Source organism: Pleurodeles waltl, chromosome 12, assembly GCF_031143425.1.
Source record: "Pleurodeles waltl isolate 20211129_DDA chromosome 12, aPleWal1.hap1.20221129, whole genome shotgun sequence".
Lineage (NCBI taxonomy): Eukaryota > Metazoa > Chordata > Amphibia > Caudata > Salamandridae > Pleurodeles > Pleurodeles waltl.
The window spans coordinates 665,279,317-665,300,040 of record NC_090451.1 but is presented as its reverse complement, the minus strand read 5'-3'; the positions used below and the strand labels follow the sequence as shown (position 1 = coordinate 665,300,040).

Sequence of the window (20,724 nt, the reverse complement as noted above, 5' to 3'; positions counted from 1 at the left end):
AAAATACTTTGAGACAGCCATTTTTAATATATAAAGCTCTCCTGTGCCTTTACAAAAGAGAACGAGACCTGTGCAAATCCGTACAACTATAGAACGTGCAGTCCTGGCCACCACAAGCCTAATCACTAAACAATCCATCGATAATGTAGGAAATAATAAATGAAGGATACAGAAGAAACCCATCCTCAAAAACACAAGCATGAGCAGAGATCAAGTTGTTCCATGTTAGGCACGTGTACCGCATTACATTGCATTTCTCTGTATTAAGTTTTGAGTGGTAATTTGTCATGTCTGAATAGTTTGCCCATTACAGTTTTTTTTTAAATCTCAAATTTTCCCATGTACCATGCGAGCAGTTGATCTAGTCCTTAGTTAAATCTTATTGTGTTCATTATGCATGCGTGAGTAGTTCCCCAATCATTTTTTCCTAGGGCTCAGTTTGTCCCATGTCAGGTGTGAGTAGAAGTTTTGGTCCTGGAGTTTTAGCATTCTAACTGCCCCATTCGAGGACTGGAGAATCCTTTTTTTTTGGCTCTCAAGTTGTCTCATGTGAAGGTTTACCCATGTGAGGTTTGAATGGTAAATTTAGATCAGCTATTTTCTATCTCTCAGGTAGACCCTAGTCTAGTGTGAGGAGTTCACCTCGTGTTGTCTTATCTAGGTCTCAGATTACCCAATATCAGAAGTGGGTAGATCTATTGTCTTGTTTGTTTAAGACCTCCAACTTTTCTATCCCAGATCCGTCAGCCCGGCCTGTTTGTTCCAGCTCTCTGGTTGCCTCATGCTAGTTGTCAATAGCTGCTCAGCAGTCTGGCACCTGCACTGCTGAATGCCACATAACAAACATAAAAAGGTCTGCACATACCTAGCAGACTTGAGATCTCTACTTCTACCTGGCCCCTGAGAGGTCTAGTTTCCAGAGATCTCAAGACTCACTCCTTGGCAAATTAATCTTTCAACAAAAAACACAATAAGAATTCACTTCAGTGTTTTTTTAGATTTGTGTGAACTCTTCTTGTATGTTGTTTCAAAAACAGAGGTCTAAGTGCCAAGTTATTTAAAATACAGGTGGACTTTGCACAAAATGGTATTCATTACTTGCTTCTGCCCTTACAACGCCTCAAAAAATGAACACATCTGGGCATGTTTCCTGAAAACAGTGGCAATGCCTGTAGGAGTTTCATAAGATTCCTGTCTATGCCAACAACAGTTTCACACAAGACGGCGACTCACTAGGTTATCAACATCCTTAGGGAGTCTGAAAGTGGCAGGAACGACAACCAACACTTGTGTGTGAGAACCTCCTCACTGTCAACGTCAGGTTTATTTTTTTATTTACACACGTTTATGGTGGGCTTTGCCCTTTAATGAGGGCCTCATGCCACTTCACACAGAACACTGTAAACAATAGCATCAAAATCTTAACAAGGAAACAAAGATGTATGTACATTTCCGGTTCAAGATGTTCTTTCCAGTTGGAGGTCCACACAGAGCAATGAGCGGAAGGAAATAGAACATGGCGGTGTCTGTCCACCTTTGACATCTCCAGCGCTAGGATAGAGCTCTTGTGAAACTAGAGTGTGGCAGCTGAAGAGGAAAAACTGTCCAAATTATCTGCCATTGTGAAAGAGAGCCTAAAAAACATATTTTTTTAATAGTATTGGATATTTAGAACACGATCTGGATTGAAGTTAGAACAGATTTGCTTGTATATTATAACTTCCAGCGCTGATACAAAGATATACCTTTTTGAAGCATAATTTTATTACCACCGACAACTCCCAAATATATAGCCATTGATAAGTCTAGTGCTGGGGCATCTGCTATATTTATCTGCAGCATATTCTACTATAGTTGGGCAAAACGGGTGCAGTAAGTACGAATTAGCCTCTCCAACTAACATTAGAACAATTTACAGTAAAATGCTCAGTAGATTAATGCGCCTAATGAATAGGTCTGTTAAAACCCCGATCCATAGTTTGAAATCCAGTTATTGCCTTCTCATCATTTTCTTTCATGCTCCCAATGATACGAATGAGTAGGTTAATAGGAACATCGACTATCTAAGTGCCCAAGGCAACTCAGTTTGTGCTGTGCTTTTTAGAAGGATTAGCTCTTATTCTTGTAGCTTCTTCCTATGTGTCATCCTCACACTGGCAAACACATCATGGTCAACGCCTCGAGGATAAAGAGTGGATTAAAGCTAACATGAGCGTGTAGTAAAAGATCTGTCACTTCTTCTAAAACAGAAGCGCTTATGATAGGTGTAACAGAGCTCGAGGAGCTGTCTGTCATTATGTGCTAATTGTTGTCCTGTGTTGGAAACATTCTCACACCTTATAGCACATTGACACTACTATTTGTGAAGAACATCTGTAAGAAATGCAGTGGGTTTGATTTTAAGGTACTAGGACGGAAATCAGATCATTCACCCTGTGGTTACATTCTCTCTCCAGTGGACACATCTTGGGAGGCACTCACGCATACCTCTCAAACACCCTTCTTCAAATGTATGTTCATCCTTCAAACAAGGAGGTTACTGGGATACACTTCAGTGGAACGTGCCCATTCATAGCCTTCCTCACTTTCCACGTTCTTATTCATCACTCTTGTTTTCAATGAGGTAGCCCCCTCCAATAAGTATCTCACCCTCCTGGGAGACTCAAAGGGTATAGAGGTATGCTTACATACAGCCACTGAAAAAAATGCCAGCTCTCATTATTTGCTTGCCGCTGCGGTCACTTGATCATATTGCTTACTTGTCTGGTAACACAAGTTACAGCACACTAACTTCTTCAGGGCCTCCAGGACATGAACTGTTTTCCTTACTAAATTTAGTAAAATGTAATGAGAAATTATGTACCTTTAAAGAAGAGAAACAAAGCAGATTGTAAGAAAACACAACCTTTCTTCAAACCATAGTTTGTCATCCAAGTTGAGTAATCTCAAAACCGAAGAGACACATTGGCATCCCAAAAATCCCGTACAACTACAGTGAGGTCACTCACATGTCCAGTTCGTACCGGTTGGTCCATGCTTCTATTGGTCTTCCGGAGGCCCCAGGTTTAATGAGAGATATTTCCTGATTGCCCCAATCCATGCACAGCATTTTTGCTCCTAATCTACCTTTGATGTTGTGTGTCACATTTTCAGTACCGAAAAGATCAGCCTACATGTGTATCGTAACCAGACGTATATATCACAGGGATACTACACGTATACCGAACATGTACCACACAAGCATGTCACAAGTATATCATAACTGTAATATCGATTGCCGAAATGTTGTCAAGGTAAGCACAGATTTACTGTTAATTCTGCATCCTGTTACAATATATAGGTAGATCGATATTTTGACCGCAGTAACATGGTACGCTACAGTGTCAACATCTCAACCTTTTGTTTGTTGCCCAATTATTGTTCCAATTTTTTCAATGTACAACTTGAAAAAGAGAAACTTTGAGGGCTGGGAGTCAGCTAATGCAAGCCTGAAGACTTTGCGCAGTACATGAAATGTTGAGCACTGATGACGACCAAGTCAAACTGGCACAAATAGACCAAAAAGATTAACACTTAGCACATAAAGGCATATCAAGGGCTAGGGTTGAGTGAAAATGCATCAAAACATCTCAGTACACTATGTGTCGTCATCAGTGTGGGGGATGCACAACTAAGATGACTCATGGTCTCCATGCAACTGGGACACCATCTATCCTGCCACACGAGTTCATCTCACAGAGTAATGCATTCTGGGTCGTGAATTCTTGGACAACTTCAATTTAACCAATGTGGCCAAAGTGCCAGATTGCAATAGCATGTAGAAGAAGAGCCCAGGACTGTGAGCAATTTTAGTGACAAAGAATTGCGAACATTGGTTGTTTGACATTGGTAGGTTATACAAATCCTCACTGGGTAGATCGGCATGCATAATGTGATTATACTGTTAGTATATTTAAGTCTGTGTTTATTTTTTGTTCTTTTAATGATTTAAAATGATGCATCTTTGAACGTCAGCACCCCTGCGGAATCACATCACTAGAGGATCAGCATCATAAAGTGGTCATCTACCGCTAAAACAAGGTGTAAGTCTCTTATACAAGAGGGCCGTGGGCACCCTCTGCCTCCCCCCCCCAAAACCCACACTGGATCCCTTTGCACTCTAATCCACTTCTAGTATTCACTGAGGCTATGCCATTTGGCAACCAGCTTCCGGGGGTAATCGCAAACCTCCCGCCAATGTTCCACGCCGCCAGCGGTGACACTATGCGCACCTAGGATCAACCGACCCACCACCTGGTTCTTGGTCGTGCGGTCAAAGTCGATGACCAGGAACTCAATGCTGATGTCTGGCAGCAGATCCACTGGGATGTCATAGATGAACGACTCGTTGAAAACAGGATTCAGTGTGCACTTCTTGACATGTGTCTTCTTCTTGGCAATGCGCTTACGGCCATAGTAGATGTTGACCTTGACATAAGGATCTGCATATGAGAGAGGGGAGAGAAAAGAAGACCAATGACACAGATCTAGAGACACTTGCAATGTATACCAGCAAAGAGGGAAGCAGTGAGGACATATGAATGTGACTGAGAAAGAGGGAGTGAAGGCGGGTGTGCTAGATCCATGTATTGAATACAGTGACTGAGATGAGGGCTGATCAAAAGTAGGAGGAATTAGAATCTCTGTTTTAATGACAGAGTCAGAGATTTAATGGCCGAGAGAATAAGTGACTAAGTGAAGGGAATAGTAAATGAATGAAGAGGCACCTGCCCTAATGTTTGTTACAGTCAGCATTGTATGATGCCTACATAGTCAAAAAGGTTTTGGTTGCATGAGAAAAGGCACCTTGGAATGGTAGGTATGGTTTCAGTGCACAATGGGGACATAGCTAAGAAGTTGGGTGCGAACACTAACCAGTCACTCCTGGTGATTCTAGAGTAGCTGTGGGTCATAAGTGGAGTAGCTGTGGGAGAGTGTAAAATGCCTGGACCTGTCCGACTGTCCGCAACACTACATCCCTGTCACTGAACAGCCATGTGAAACGCCTGTCGGACGGTGTGTGATAGGAGCATAAGGAGTGTTTCTTGCCCGCTGGCTGACCACTTTAAAACAACATGTAAACATGTTTACATGATCTGTTTTAAAGCAGATGGTAGGTCGCCGCTCACTCTGCGCTAGCGGCAGTTTATTTGTAAATCCCTGCCCGAGGTCTGATGTGATGAGCAGGGGCGGCTCCTCCATTAGGGCAGAGGAGCATTGCACCCCCGCCAGCAGTGGCAGCTGCAAAACCTTTTCAAGAAAATGATTATAAACCTGGTTTATTATTGTTTTCTTGAAAAGGGGCGGGGTATTGGGGGTGACGAGCACTTGAGGGGAGTGCACAGAGCACTCCCCTCAGAGCGCATGTGTGTTTGGCCAGCCGTCTCAGGCCGTGGGGAGTGGCGGTAAATGGATTAAAGAGGCCCGAGATTGTTTCAGGATTAAGTTATCTCAGTATTCCGTGCTCGCACATTTAATTGCAGCAGCCGCTTGTTTCAGAGGAGAGCTTTGGGCACTAGCACGTTTATAGTTACAAATTAAGTACTGGTGCAGGGATTTTCGGGCCCCAGTCAGAAAGACATTTTGGTGTTTTCACATCTTCCATCACTCACTAACATGGCCAAACATGGAGCCTTAATTTGTAAAGTGGCACAACCTAGTGGTGGGGTTCAATGGCTTCAGCCTACTACCACATTATTGTCTCTCCAGGTGTCTTACCCAGCCCCTTGGGCCATTCACATGCACTGTCCTGGGGGGGAAGTTATCGAATTTCCAATAGGAGAGGCCATGTCTGAAAATATGTTCTTGTGAAGCTTCACCCCCCCCCAAAAAAAATAAAGGCAGAGTTCAAACAGGATATCATGATTGATGCAGCTGTGGTGTGTAAAGTTAATTAAGTGTACAGAATGCACGTGACAGGTGGAAGCGTAATATGGAACATAAGTAAACGTATTTACATCAGGTAAGTTGGAGTAAATAGCTGCTACCTGAGAGACCGGTGATGTCCATTTTGGGTAGGTGCTTGGCCTTGAGCACTACGACTGTCATCCTCTGTGCCACCGGTTGGTAGGACAGTGACACCTGCAGCTCTCCGCGACTTACACTCTTCTGTGGGCAGGACGCAAACAAGAAATAAGACGCAGAACTTTAAAGCAAACAGCAGAACATGACGTACACTCATTCATCGTAAATAACAATGAGCCGGCGTATCCATATTGAAATGTACAGTACATTATTTTGCATTTGCTGAGGTAATAAATGTATGAAGAGCCGAGGACAGTCATATTTCACAGCCTGCAAGATTGTGATACAATATAGTGAACAAAATAGGGTACGTTTAAAAAGTATAAAAACTAAGGTTGACATACAGAGCAGATAAATATTCTAAGTTCACAGAATGTATGCACAGGGCAATAGTCTGCATGATTGGAGTTAATAATTTGTATAATTGTGATATGTTCACAGGCTCAATCTAGAGTACATTCAGACACTGCGTAGTGATGGTAAATCCCTAGTGTCAATGATAGAGTTTAATCCCCAATCAAAAACTGGAATAAATACATCATTGTACAATTATTGGTAATTTACTTCGTTGGGAAACTGCAGTAAATTGAAAGAGTTTAGTCTTAATTCATAAAGTGCACTTGTAGATTGTAGTAAACCAGAGAACATAACACTGTGGTAAATTAATATAGAGCAGAAGTGTGGTATAGTCACAGAGGACTGAAATGTGGAAATTTCTTAAAGCCCTCTGAACATCTGTGAAACTACAGTGCAGAGAAATGTAGTAAATTCACAGTGTCTAGAATGTCCTGCCAATGCCCCGCTTCTGGGGACGGTTGACAAAAAAGGTCCAGAAAGAAATAAAATCAATGTATTAATCTCCATTGTTTCAAAACAAATGTCCTTTTCTCAAGTCCAGTTTGTTGAAGGGCCCCATAATACACGAGTATGGAAGGCATTGCTGAGGAAAGTTTAACTGTCTGATATTTAAAATAGGGGTGAGGAAGTGTTTATTAAGATGTCTGCAGTTTTATGTAAATCCTGACTATTAACCAACAAAAGGTTTGGAGACTGTTACACTTTTGTACATTTACACCCTTGTGTAGCTTTATTCTGCAAGCACACAATATTCCTTTGTGAGTGTTTACCTGTGCGTAAAATGCATGTGCTGTTTTCTCACAAGTCAACTTTAAAATTGTTTTCTTTAAGGCTTTATAAGGGGGTGAATACTGGTTTACCTTTTCTCAATAGAACTTGAAATGGTGGTGTAAACCCAGATTTTAACATAAAAACCATCATGCTGAAAACGTTACAAAATATGGTTTGTAATAGTAGTATCGTGAAAGTTGTGGGAGGCTTGGTAAAGAAAATCTTCACATTTTCATACACTGGTCCATTAAAAGTGAAGGAATGTCATGATCATGGTGAACTAAAGTGTTATTAAAGTTTTCAGTGAAAGGATTCATGCATGCATGCATTAGGATGCCGGACTGTTTTTGAAACTTAAATATTAATATTTTCCTTATTAGGAGGATTCCTGTAAGAACTATCTCGTTTTCACCCAAGAACTTGCATGCAAATTGGTACTGAATAAATAATCACACTTGTGACTGGATAATCATTCAAGTGCAGATGGGTATGATTAACTATTCCAGACCACAAAGCTTTATTGACATAGCTGGAGCTGGAAAGAGCCTTCCATAATTTTGAAAGAAGCTTGCCACTGAATAGATGTGAAAGCTCCCACACTGCCAGTTGGAGATATAATATTGTGTTCCTGCAATATGTCCAGAGGACCGTTACTTGCTAGAGAAAGCAGAGAGGCACCTCCATATGAGCTAAAAGCATGGTGGTATCCAGAACTGAGAGGGCCCAAATGATGCTGGGATATTTTATATGTAATGTTCTATTGATTTGTATAGTGCACTAATTGCCCAAGAGGGCATCCAGTCATGTGTATATTTCTCCACATGACCCAAAGACTATTGCATAGAGATCCTTTTGAGCTCAAATGAAGCAGCAATTCACATGGCTAAGTGCATGCTCCAAAGTACCCTGAAGATACTTTGCAACAGTGGGCACTGGATGAAAGCATGTGATGAAGAATGGGTGACAGTATAAATGATTCAGTGTGTTAGCTCCATCAGGAACTAAAGGTACACTGAGATTGGGACCTGGCCAAAGTGTATCCCACCCTTGCTGAGGGTGGCTGTAACCCCATCTTACCAGATGATGGGGTGAAGTGACAATAGCATCTGACAGATATTGGTAGGAACAGACTTTTTTCTTTATGTATCACTTGAGGAGAGATGGCCCACCATTCGCTTATTCACTGACTATTTATAATATGCTCACACTCCCACCTGCCATGTCTTTACATTTCCACATTTGTTGTGTGGTGTGCTTTTAAAAGTGTGCTTGGGGCGTTTGTGGTGCTAGACTGTACTGACCAGGGAGAATGGTATCCATTTGGGACACAGTGTGCAAACCTAAACAAAACATTGCATAAACTGCAATAGTGTGGCCCCAGGAGATGAACCTGAGGGTACACACACGCTTTTATGATGCTGGGTGGCACTCTAAGTAGGCTGGATGATGCAGCGTAATGCCTCTGCAACGGTCTGGGGAAGATTGGGCAACAACAATGCCGGTGCCCATAGGACTGGAGTGGCTCCAAGAGGGTCATAAAAACTCTTTGCAGCAGGTGGTGCGCAGGCTGTATAGATGATTGGCAGTGGCTATTAATGTGTCCAAAGGATACTGGACGATGACTCCCAAAAGGGCTCTAAATAAAATGCTTCATCTCTGCTGTGCATTGGCTTTGCGGATACAAGCCTATGGGCACGTAAGCTTAGTACAGTACAGGGAAAGGCCAAATAATTCTAGATAACATCTCCACGTGGCTACAATAAAGGCAGCCTGAGATACCACATGAGCTTGAAAAATAGCACAGGGTCTGTACAGCAAAAAATAATGATGGCAGAGATTCCGATGGGACATTAATGGTGGTAGGCAGTATCTCAATGAGGGTGAAAACTCACTGATGATTACAAACTGAATTAAAGAATGATCGAAAGGATGTTCAGTGGAGGTCCATCACTGCCCTCAGATAATAGTGGACTGTGGCTATGCATGAGCCCTTTGGATGCAGGTTATCAGATCCATGAGGTAATGGACTTGAAGAATTTGAGAAGGTAGCTGCATGAACTCCTGAATGAAGGAACATACGTCCATGGCTTCTTATGAGCCCTAAGAAGCTGGTATAGCCTCACTAAGCTCCCAAAGTAGCTGAGAGGAAGATCCTTGTAAGGTGCTGAAAGGCAGCTCGACACAGGCTTAAGGGATGAGAACCAGATGCTCCACATGGGTGTGAAGAAGGTGGCAAGGTGGATCCCTGTGGCGTTAATAATGCTGATCAGCATCATCATGAAGGTGAAAAGGATGCTAGGTCCCAGGCCCCTGTTAGTCAAAAGGTTTCTAGGGTGTCTGTGTTATATTATGGGGTGTTAAAGGACTTATAAAGCACACTGTTACCAAAAACAGCATCATGACGCTATGGGATATAGGATATCATTGATCAGGAGCATTAGGGCAGCACGAAGAGGCAAGTTTTCCATTTCTTCCTGCAGAGGGTTAGGGAATTAGTATATCTCCTATTGGCGGGTAAAGTGTTGCACAATCTAGCACAAGGAAATGAGACCCTTGGGCCACCCTTCCTAGTTCTCTTAAACAGAGGTGACTGCATCAGGTTGGCATTCGCTGATCTGGGGGGGGTTGAGCAGGATGATATGGAACAGCCCTGAATCTGAGATATGTACGTTCTGAATTATAATGGTGTTGTGTGTTTTGCACAGGTCTTTAAACACAGAGTGCTTCAGAATAGGGAGCTAGTAAGGTTCTCTTACATGGGAGGCCAGGGAGGGGCGAAGGTGCAGTTCTAGAATAATCGAGATTGCAGCTATGTTGGCCACTTGAAGGCAGTTGCTAAGGCACTGCAAAAGACCCACATTTACGGAATTACCATAGTCTAGATATGAGATAATGAGAGACTGTATGGTCATTTAACAGACAGGCTTGGCAACTGAGCATCACTTTCCTTAGAATTCTGAGGAGCATGAAGCAGGAAACAGCAATCCGACTGAACTGAGTGGCAAAAGATAGATTACCACCAAAGCACTATGCAAAAATTTCTGTCTATAGTGGTCAGGTGAGGATGTTGCCCAGCTTGGAGGACCAACAGGTGGTAAACCAAACTGAAAATTGACCACCAAACAGAAGGACGGAGAGATATACAGGAGCAGAATCATTATTGGGCTGAGGTTATCTTATTCAGTAAGAAAACCACTATTTGGGTATTGTCTGTGTAGGACATAATCTGAATAAAGCCTTACCGGCACTGAAAGTGGAGCTAAGTAATTGTTAAATAATGTTGGTCTCAATGAGGAGCCCTGTAGAACTCCTCGTGATGGATGTGTTGGATGAGAGGAAAACAGTATGCATGACCGATTAAGATCACTTTGGATAAAAAGGACCTCAACCAGCCTAGACCTGATGGCAAATTTCATCACCCCCAAAAAAACATGACTGTCAAGAATGGAATGATAAACTAAGTGAAAACCTCCTGAGAGAATGAGTGATACTGTGGTCTAGTGTTTCCTGAGATCATCTGACACAACAAGGATGGTTATAAAGAGGCCTAAAGGTAGAATGGTTGCCATCAAGGAGATGATTGTGTTTAAGGTCTTGTGAAAGCTTGTTACCAACTTCTTTTTCAAGGATGTTGGAAGGAAAAGGAAGGAAGTAGATTATCTGGTAGAAGCGCATGATGCTAAGATCCAGAGTGCTTCTTCAGGAGTGGCAGGACTATAGCATGCTTCCAGCTGTATGAATTTGAAAGAAACTGGGTCATTGCAATATATGGCCTTTGGGGATGCTGAGGGTGCTCTGTTAGTTTCCGTAGGATGCTGAGTGCTGCTCAGCATGCACTTTATGCCATGGAAAGCCTCAATCCCTTCCCGCAGCTCTTGTTAGCCTAATTTTGAATCTCTACTCGAGAGGCTAACATTCCCTGTCACTCTCCTTAGCTCATGTGGGAGACTAAACCGTGGAAAATACCTCAGGCCTTCCCTGCCACACTCAGTGGCCCATTACTGGCTGATTTTTCTTGCGACTAATATGGAGACATTTCAAACTCTTGTACTGAAATTAATTAATACATTGGGCAGAATTCAGACGTGCATAATACAAACATGTTTCATTAGTGTAAAATTCTGCATGATTTGTGCTGTATTATATTCTTAGGTACAGCAGATAGTAGTAGCTCAGTCGAAAATGTTCTCAGCTGTATCCTTATTACTAGTGCTTAATTTGTAAAACAATATGTGCCGGGGCCCAAAGGGCTGGTTATAAGCCCACAGACTCCAAATATCAGGCGCACCAAGTACCAAGGCTGTGTAGTCTTGATTCCAACTTATGTTGCTTGAATCCACTGCCAAATACTCCCTGCACCTTTATCTCATTCTTGCAGGGCTTTTTCACCTCTGCTTTTGGACTATGGGCCTGATTTAAGTTTTAGCGGACGGATTACTCTGTCACAGCGGGACTTATATTTCGGCAAACAGGATATCCATCTATACGCCAAAATCTAAACCAGGCCCTATATCACTTATAATCTGTCTTTCTCTTAGTGAAAGTTTGATGAGGAAAAATAAGTGCCAGGACCCAAAAATGTGTGCCCGTGGGACTCACCTGCAACCATTTGTTTAAATTAAGCACTGCTTGCTACCCTATATCAGAAATCAATCAATCAATCACATTTATAAAGCGCGCTACTCACCCATAAGGGTCTCAAGGCGCTGGGGGGGAGGGGGTCAGTGCTCGAAGAGCCAGGTCTTGAGCTGCCTTCTGAAGGGGAGGTGTTCGGGTATGGCGCGAAGGTGACTGGGCAGGGAGTTCCAGGTCTTCGCTGCCAGAAAAGAGAAGGATTTTCCTCCGGCGGTGGTTTTGCGGATGCGGGGAACGGCTGCCAAGGCCTGACCGGTGGAGCGCAGAGTGCGCGGAGGAGTGTAGAAGGAGACGCGGGAGTTGATGAGTTTGGGTCCGAGGTTGTAGAGGGCTTTGTGTGCGTGGGTGAGGAGTCTGAAGGTGATCCTCTTGTTGACCGGGAGCCAATGGAGTTTTCTCAGGTGTCCGGAGATGTGGTGGTGGCGAGGTATGTCCAGGATGAGTCGTGCTGCGGCGTTCTGGATCCGTTGAAGTTTCCTCTGCAGCTTGGTGGTGATGCCGGCGTACAGAGTGTTCCCGTAGTCCAGGCGGCTGGTGACGAGGGTGTGGGTGACGGTCTTCCTGGTGTCGATGGGGATCCAGCAGAAGATCTTGCGGAGCATGCGGAGGGTGTTGAAGCACGCTGAGGTCACCGAGTTGACCTGTCTGGTCATCGAGAGGGAGGAGTCCAGGATGAAGCCGAGGTTGCGTGCGTGGTTGGTCGGTTGGGGAGTGCTGCCTAGGGCGGGGGGCCACCAGGAGAAATGCAATTCAGCGATCACGGTACCAAAGCCTCACTTATGGTGATAAACGAAAATATAATTTCTGAGGTATTCTTTGAGAGCTGGCCTCAGTTTTTGTAGTGGTGAACTTTATTATTTTTATTGGCGTGGCATTAACAGGTTTTCAGATGCTAAACTTGATAAATCAACATATATAATCTGATGATCGTGAAAACAAAGATTACCACTGCAGCTGCCAGCTGAATATACACACAGCACAAGTCCCTCACGCGTAACTCCATTGTGACCACATTTTACCGCCTTGCTATCATTAGATATCATTTTGTACACCTCCAACATTGTCATTGTCGCCACCCATCTTACGTCAGTCGGTACAGGGATATAAAATTCATTGTACTGGACTTTAAGGTCAATTTAGAAAGCCTTCAGTGTTGTACGTCCACAAATTCTAACTGCTTATCCCCAACTCAACTTTATGGAGGAGCAATTTTGATCCTATGGTTATTTGTCCAAAAGCGACTCAAGGCGCTTGCACTTTCTCCGTGAGCTGGGTTGCGAATTGATGCATTATTGTCCAAGGTGCCCACGATGTGTGGCTTGAAGTGCCATTGTAAAGCTTGGAGTAAGGCCCGCAGATCACTGCGCACTGGTTGTCTAGAAAGGATTGGTGACTCCAATGACTTTAATGCTGAGTATGCATGCATGTGTGAATGACTGACCCCCAGCAATAGTGAACTGTTGTGAAGTGCAGAACTTGTAGACTGCTCCATACAGAACTTTGACACTTCACTTAGTACGCCAACACAGGATGTCTGCTTGAACCTCACTAAAGAACAGCACCGTTTTAGAGCAAACAAACTTTTTATCAACTTTGACTTATTTTGCTGTTTGAGTAGTCATCTCTAAACCCCATCAGTTTTAACTTGTTTCTCTTTCATTCTTGCTAATTTTAAACATCTTTTATCGCTTACTCACAACTGACGCATATAGTACTTACTAACACAACATCAACAGTTCTGACAGATACATCAATTTGTAAGATATTTTAAAGATGTATACAAGTCTCCATTGTTAAGTGTAATTTCTGTACATATGACTCCTATATGTGTTAGAAGCTTCACATACATAGTAGCGGCCTAAGTACATACTTCTTAACATGGTTCATGTTTGTATACTGACTGTGGATGCTTTAGACCTAAAACGAGACCTTGCTTAAAATTAGGCCTGAAACGCCCCCTTGCCTTATTTGTGCAAAACACACAAAATAATGTTTTTATTTTTGTGGGTCTACAAATTGTGCAAAGTTCTGGTCAGTGCTGCTGAAATGTGAACGTGGAAAGTTAACATTTCTTTTCAATTTTAGCCTTCTATTTTCAGCATCACCTTGCTAAAGCACCGATTTTTGTATTAACAGCATATACAATAATAGCATTAAACATCTGAATGCTTCAAATAACAGCATCGTTTTAGGCTGAATATTGTAATATTGGGATTGAGAATGATAGGGCACCCACCAGCTCCCCTGAAAAGCCATGAAACGAGATTTATATATAAAATCTCCCATTTAGGGAGAGGGAAAAAAGGAAGCAGATGATGAGGGACATATCACCTCTCGACGCATTTAGCTGAAGACCCTTCAGTCTATGCCAGGTTCACAAGGGTAGATAACATAATGATATGATGCTACAAAGCAGAGCAGGAGCTATAAACTAACTGATTAGAGATGTGTGATCAATATTGTTTGGGAGTCTGTAAACTCCTAATTTTAATATGAGTTGCTTTTATCATGGTGATGATTCTAATCCATTTTAATTATTAAGTTAGCCTTTAATAAATACGAATTCATAGAATACCAAAGGGCCACTCATCAATAACCTCCATCTACCTCTCAACCAAGGTAGGTAGCATGTGGTGTGCCACAAGGATCCACACCATCACCAATCCTTTTCGATTTATATGTGGCACTACTAGGCTTTATACTAGAGACCTCAGGCTTAAAACTACACCAGCCCGCAGAATGGCACACAACTGCACTTCAAGGTTTAATCAGTCAACAATATCCACACTCTATGAAATGCTCTAGAAGGCCATACACAACTCGTTCAACACTCACTGCTTGAAACTGAACCCCGGAAAAAATGAATTCCTGCTTCAGTCTTGAAAATCCAATCACAAATTCAACCACTCTGTGATCTCGGAGACAGCTAAAGTCAACTTTGTCCCCGCATAGAATGCAAGCGTCAAACTCTTAGGATTCGCAATAGACTCCTCGGTCACTATATCTCACCACGTAAACAAATTTGCACAATCCACTAACTTCCATCTACGTTAGCTAAAGAAAATAAAACTCTCCTGCAATCAAGTAAGAACTGCTGCCCACGCTCTTGTAACATCCATAATAGACTGTAAACACCATACTAGGAGGCCTACAGACTTTTTTACAGCCTGCCCTAAAAGCCTTGTTTCACGCAACAGAGTGCATCATCACAGAGAGTAAAAAGATTGACTACATTTCTCAATATTGAAAACACTCCATTAGCTCCCATTAAAAGCAAGAGTCAAGTTCAAAATCTTGTCCAGCCTTCAAAGAGCTACATCATGGTGCGCCTCCTAACCATCTCATGATGTCCAAGATAATCAAGGAGTAGGAGTCCCCTCTCATCTTGGAAACACCAACATTAAAATCCACCTTTAACCTGAAACAACACTTCTCGGATTCCTTCGCTGGCTCCTGAACAGCACAGAACATCTTTAGTTTCAGAAAATGACTAAAGGTCCTCCTATTTAGATTCTAGCTTGATGGTCCAGACGCCAAGATCCCCCCCCCATACACACTTGGCTTGGGTAACCCCCTCCCTCCACCATTACGGAAACTGTTGACTATCCCTAATCTGATACAGGAAACGTTCTAAAGGTGATTCATCTGCAAACCTATGACTGTATACAAGCTCCTCTTATGTGTATGATATTTAACAGTATGTTTCACCTTCTCCTTATACCCTCTTCCTCCCACCCTCTCTCCCCATTCTGTCTTCTTCCTACCACTTTCCCTGCCCCCCCCAACACACCCGCTGCATGACTGTGCTGTTATGTGTTTTCTTTCTTCACAGCATCTTGTAGAGGAACATATGGTGTTACACTATTATACTTATGAATCTCTCACTGGGAGTGGACAAAGCGTATTTAAAACCTTTAAATAAATAAGAGCGAGAACTGCTCTGACAGGTCTGTCTGAATTTGGTCACCCTCACACTTCTGTCAGCATAAGTAGAGAAGACAGTGGGAAACACTTGTCTGTTTTCCCTGCAGGGCTAAGAAAATATACCAGGGCTTGGCCCCAAGGGAAATGGGATGAGGCTGTGTGGGTTTTTGATCACGACAGTTGACCCATCGGTGCAGAGGACAGACTCATCATTCTTGCTTTCAGCTCTCATGACCTAATTTTCATCTGTACCCATCTCCTGGTGAAGGCCCCAGACTTCCCCGCCACTCTCTTGAATCCATCCACTCACAACTCTCTAGCGTAGAGAAAAAATCGCTACCCTTGCCTAAAGCCCCCATTAGCCCATTTGTGTATCTCGGTTGAGAAATGAATGTTCCCCCTGCCACCCTCGCTTGCCCAATCTAGATGTCTACGTCTGAAGGCCCTGTGCTTCCCTGCCACTCTTTTTAATCCTTTCATGTCTCTCTGCAATTGAAAGGCTCGCCAGCACTGCTTGAGGCTTTCATTAGCCCACTTATGGCTCGCTACAGCGGAAACCTTCATCCTTCCCCGCCGCTTTCACTGGCCCATTCCTTGCGCTTCAGACAGCTCTCCAGGAAGAAAATACAAACAGGATTCTCTTCTGCAGGAACTTATTCAAATGGAAATAAATGAAAGGCTGCCCAGGCAGTCCGACGTCAGCGCGGACATCAGCATGGTTTATTCTGCCATCTCTTAATATCAGATCTCTTATTTTCCACTTTATTCCATGCTGAACCTACACATTTCAGCAAGAGCACCTGAAGATAGACCCACTACTAACCCAGATCACCAGGACTGAAATGTCTGGCAATTCCACTCAAACATGACCCTTAGAGAGGTCAGCCAGTGCATTTCAAGAGCTGCCAGCAGCACCACCCTGCATACCAGCCGAGAACTCCACACCCCCCTGCCAGAGCACTTCAACCTCGACCTGCAGCAGCCCATGATACACAATTCTGATGAGCTCAGTGTTCATAGTACACAACAATCATACCCTGCAGAGCACACAGCTCTAGCAGAGTACCCCAGATTCTGTCCAACAGAAATTATCTATTTCTAGTATCAACCCAAACAAAAGCTCTAGCTGTGCATCTCAGCCCTCAGATGCAAGACCAATTTCCTGCTCGAATGTTGGGTACACAGACTGCTCTGCCAAGGCTGATGAACTCTGATCTGCAGATCTGAGGTCCACAATTTCTGCCAATGCCCCTTAATCCTGAAAAGCAGTAATGGGACCCACAGATAACTATCAGCAGACCTCAGTCATGACCTCCAGCTCCCTTTGTTATTCCAGTGGTGTGACCCACATCTATTTCAATGCACGTCAGTCCCAGCATACAGTTCTGAGGCCCACACACCGCATGCCAATGTATCTTGTGGGATGAAGATCGCACCCCGCTATAACTTCACCAAAAGTCACACAGACTGCACCCTATTGGTCTTAGAAAGTACATACATTGCATGTAAATGTTGGTTATTTTTTGCATTTCCAGAAGGGGTGCTGTCATGAATCCCTAGGGTTTCATTGGCCCACCGTCCTATTTATACTAGGAATATCTCTAAAATCATAGTATTTGGTTTCATTGGCACACAATCATGTCTATGCAAGGAAGAACTCTTAAATCAAAGTATTTTAAGGGTAAATTTACATTTTGGGAACAATAATAGCTAAACCTAGTTGAACACATTTAATGAATTTAAAGACTGTTGTGTTTTTCTCACAAATTTACATGGGTTGAGCCCATATCCGAGACAAGTAAAGACCTCAGGGGGGTCGTTTTATGATCCTCTTTTTGAATTACATGAGCTCTCTGAGGATTGAGTCATGCATATGGGCTTTTAAAATGGCTAGAACGTGACTCTAGAGTGCATACTATAACATATCCATATTCGTATCAATGGTTTAGAAGTGTGACTATATCTTACAATTAGAAATTTGGACACACTGAAGCCCATGAGTTGTTCCTTGCGTCAATGATATATCTCTGTGTTTGCATGTAATAAATCTTCTCCGTAGTGACAATCCACACACAAGACAGCGTGCATATCAGGTGGCGTGGCGTCCACCGGTAATGTAATATAAGGAGGTTTTGTGGAGCGCCACTTGTCACCCATGAGGGTATGCAGCGTTGTGTTCAGACCAAATAACGAAATAGCTATCTTCAGTATCTCCAACCTTCATTTTCTGGGTGACACAGAGGAGCCTCGCTCCCTCTCAGCTGCCATGAACTTAGAAATCCTCACAAAATCTAATTACAGATACCAGTGCTCCCCTGGGCCTACAGGCTTTAGACTGAATCCATGAGGGTCCCGATGGAACTGAGATAATCTTGCACTGTCTGACCTCTTAAAGCTACTAGCTTCTCCAAGAACAAGACGTATCTTCTTCACTTTCCTGGGTCCTGCAGCAGCTCATGCTGGTGGTACACTGATTTTTCAGATCCTTTCAGAATTAGCTCCCTTCTGCACTTCCTCTCTTAACACCACCACCCTTTCCTGGGGAAATATCTGCTTCACACTGTCAGGATTTGGAAAGCTCACTCACATTGAGTCCGCGTAGGGTTGGAAAAGCCTAGAGTCTGGAGAAAATGGCTTCACCCAAACACAGGCCTGCATAACATAGTTTCTTCCAGGAAAATCTGATCACTCCTGGGGTATTGGTGGAAGAGTCTGTATTTAGACTCCTTTCAACATGGAGCACATGCCTACGAGCATGTTGCCTAGTTACTATGGTTTCTCAATTTGCTGTAGTGCACACTTGTTTGTTAAACGCCCTTGCAGCTTTATCTTCTCTGTTCCTGCTTTATGTTTTCTCCTCAACGGGTGCACTGAATTTTTTTGGTGTCCTAGGGTTCCTGCCTCGTATTCTGGTCTAATGGAAGTTCGTTATGGTGCATTTACCCAATACTACGGACAAGTCTTTCATTCTATGTCTACCTACTAGTGTTGACTTACTCTATTCTTTACATTTCAAAACTCCTATCACCTAATTGTAAATTACAGCTGGATCCCAATTCCTCAATTTCTCCAAGTTTGTTTTGTAGAAGTTCCCATCCGGCCACAACATATGAGTAGAATCCAAGTAGATGGTGAATCTAGTCCTAGTGTTTTTCTATTCCTTTCCCTACTTTTCTTTGTGTGCATTCTACGGGCATATGAGGAAACCGATAAACTACTATCAGATTTAGGGGCATCTGGGGTTCTCAGCGGGGTGAATTCTCAGAAAATGACAGTTTGCTGGGTCCATGAACCCATCTAAAAACCATTCCTGGCAGAGCCAATGATATTATAGGGTGAATCAGATACAGCCTGCAAGCCTTTTCTGATAACTCGCATAAATCAAATGGTTGCCTTGTACACTACCATGTCCAGCCCTACTAGGGCCTGAGACACTGCCCCTACAGTGAGTAGTAATAACCCCCTTGAACAGAATCATTTATCAGGAGCAGCTGTAATAGAGAGATATCACATGGTGTTTCAAACCTTTTTGGCGCAGTATCGACTGCACTGCTGAGAACAACCTTTGTGTCAGATTCGGCTTAAGTAGTCTTCATATTTGACTAAGGATGCAATGACAAGGGCCAGCCCTCTCATTTTTGGACCAGAGTCTCTGGTTGCTAACTGCAAGCAGTTCCTTACTCAGTTTAGAGCCATTTATGGAAAATATCAAACAAAGCAAGCTGTGCACACAGGGTTTATATCACTGAGACAAGGAAATAAAGATCTTATAACATATATTTCTCAATTTCAACTGCTGGTCTCGGATGCAGCTAGGACAGACAAAGGGCCAATGAGATGAGTTTAAAAGGGCTGTTTCACTAGAGGTAAACTGACCCACTAAATTAAATGTTCCTACAGAAATAATGCTGAAAATAGACGCCCAAAATAATGCTCACAGTAGCGAAGGTAGTTGTTAGTAGTTGTTAGTCATGGTGTAACAGAAACAGGTGAGATATGTTTCTGAAAGAAGAGCCTGTGCAGATTGCGGGATCAAATGGGGGCATCAAGGGTTCCTTTCTGAGCTCTAAGAAGTAGAAAATGACCACAAGCCGATTATTGCTTCTTTTTGAGAGACACAAAGGGTCCTATTGACAGATCCGTCCAAAGTGGGATATATCTGTGATCCCATTTGTAGTCCCATAAAAAGTGACAGATATGCAGGATGTCATTTGGAGCTCCCCTAAATGTGGGAGCCATCCAAAGCTCCATTCTTAGTTCCATTGGGAATGAGAGAGATCCATGGACACGTTCTTAGCACCATGAGAAACAGTGGTATCATCTGTACTAGACATACGGGGCCACATGTACAAAGCATTTTCCTAGTCACAAACGGGCCGATTTGCAGAATCTGCCCATTTGCGACTATAGAAATGCTTTTTGGGATGTGCAAAGCCCAATTTGCAATTCAGTAACTTGTTACCGAATCACAATTCGGGTTTTGTGATTTGGTAGTAGGAAGGGTCGTGTTGAGGGCATCCTTTCCTAATACTGAATCTTAAATGTATGTATGAATGTTTTGCAACCAAAATGCAGTCCAAAACATTTGCAGTTTACCACCAATAGAAAGCTGGTGGTACACCATTTGCAAATTGGAAAGGGTCCCTAAAGACACTCTACCCTTTGAGAAAGGCTTGGAAAATATTTTTTCAGAGCAGACAGTGGACCCACGGACTTAAAAGTTTTCTTTTTTTCTTTTTAAGTACATCCCATTTTCCTTTAAGGAAAACAGGCTGTGTTTTTTTTAAAGCATTGCTTTACTTAAAAGCAATCACAAACATGGTGGTCTGCTGAACCCAGCAGGCCACTATCCCTGTAAGTGCTGGCCGTTCCCAATGGGTCGCAAATTGCGACCTGCCTCATGAATATTAATGAAGCTAGTCTCCTGTGACCCCCTTGGGAATCGTAACCAGTGTCTTAGATACTGTTGTACAT

The 20,724-nt window shown here is 43.0% G+C and overlaps 1 protein-coding gene across 3 annotated transcripts in view; it reads right to left on the bottom strand.

The window, feature by feature from the left end:
- Positions 1-1,317: 1,317 nt before the first annotated feature.
- Positions 1,318-20,724, bottom strand: part of SYT11 (synaptotagmin 11) — a 117,823-nt gene continuing 98,416 nt past the window's right edge. For 2 of the 3 annotated variants that reach the window (XM_069218472.1, XM_069218470.1), the window contains 2 exons: positions 6,024-6,147; positions 1,318-4,481 (listed from right to left, as the gene is read on the bottom strand). In XM_069218472.1, coding sequence (XP_069074573.1) covers positions 4,171-4,481; positions 6,024-6,147 — 435 coding nt within the window. In that variant the 3' untranslated portion in view covers positions 1,318-4,170. The remainder of the gene's footprint in view (positions 4,482-6,023; positions 6,148-20,724) is intronic. The other variant, XM_069218471.1, reaches the window with a different exon arrangement.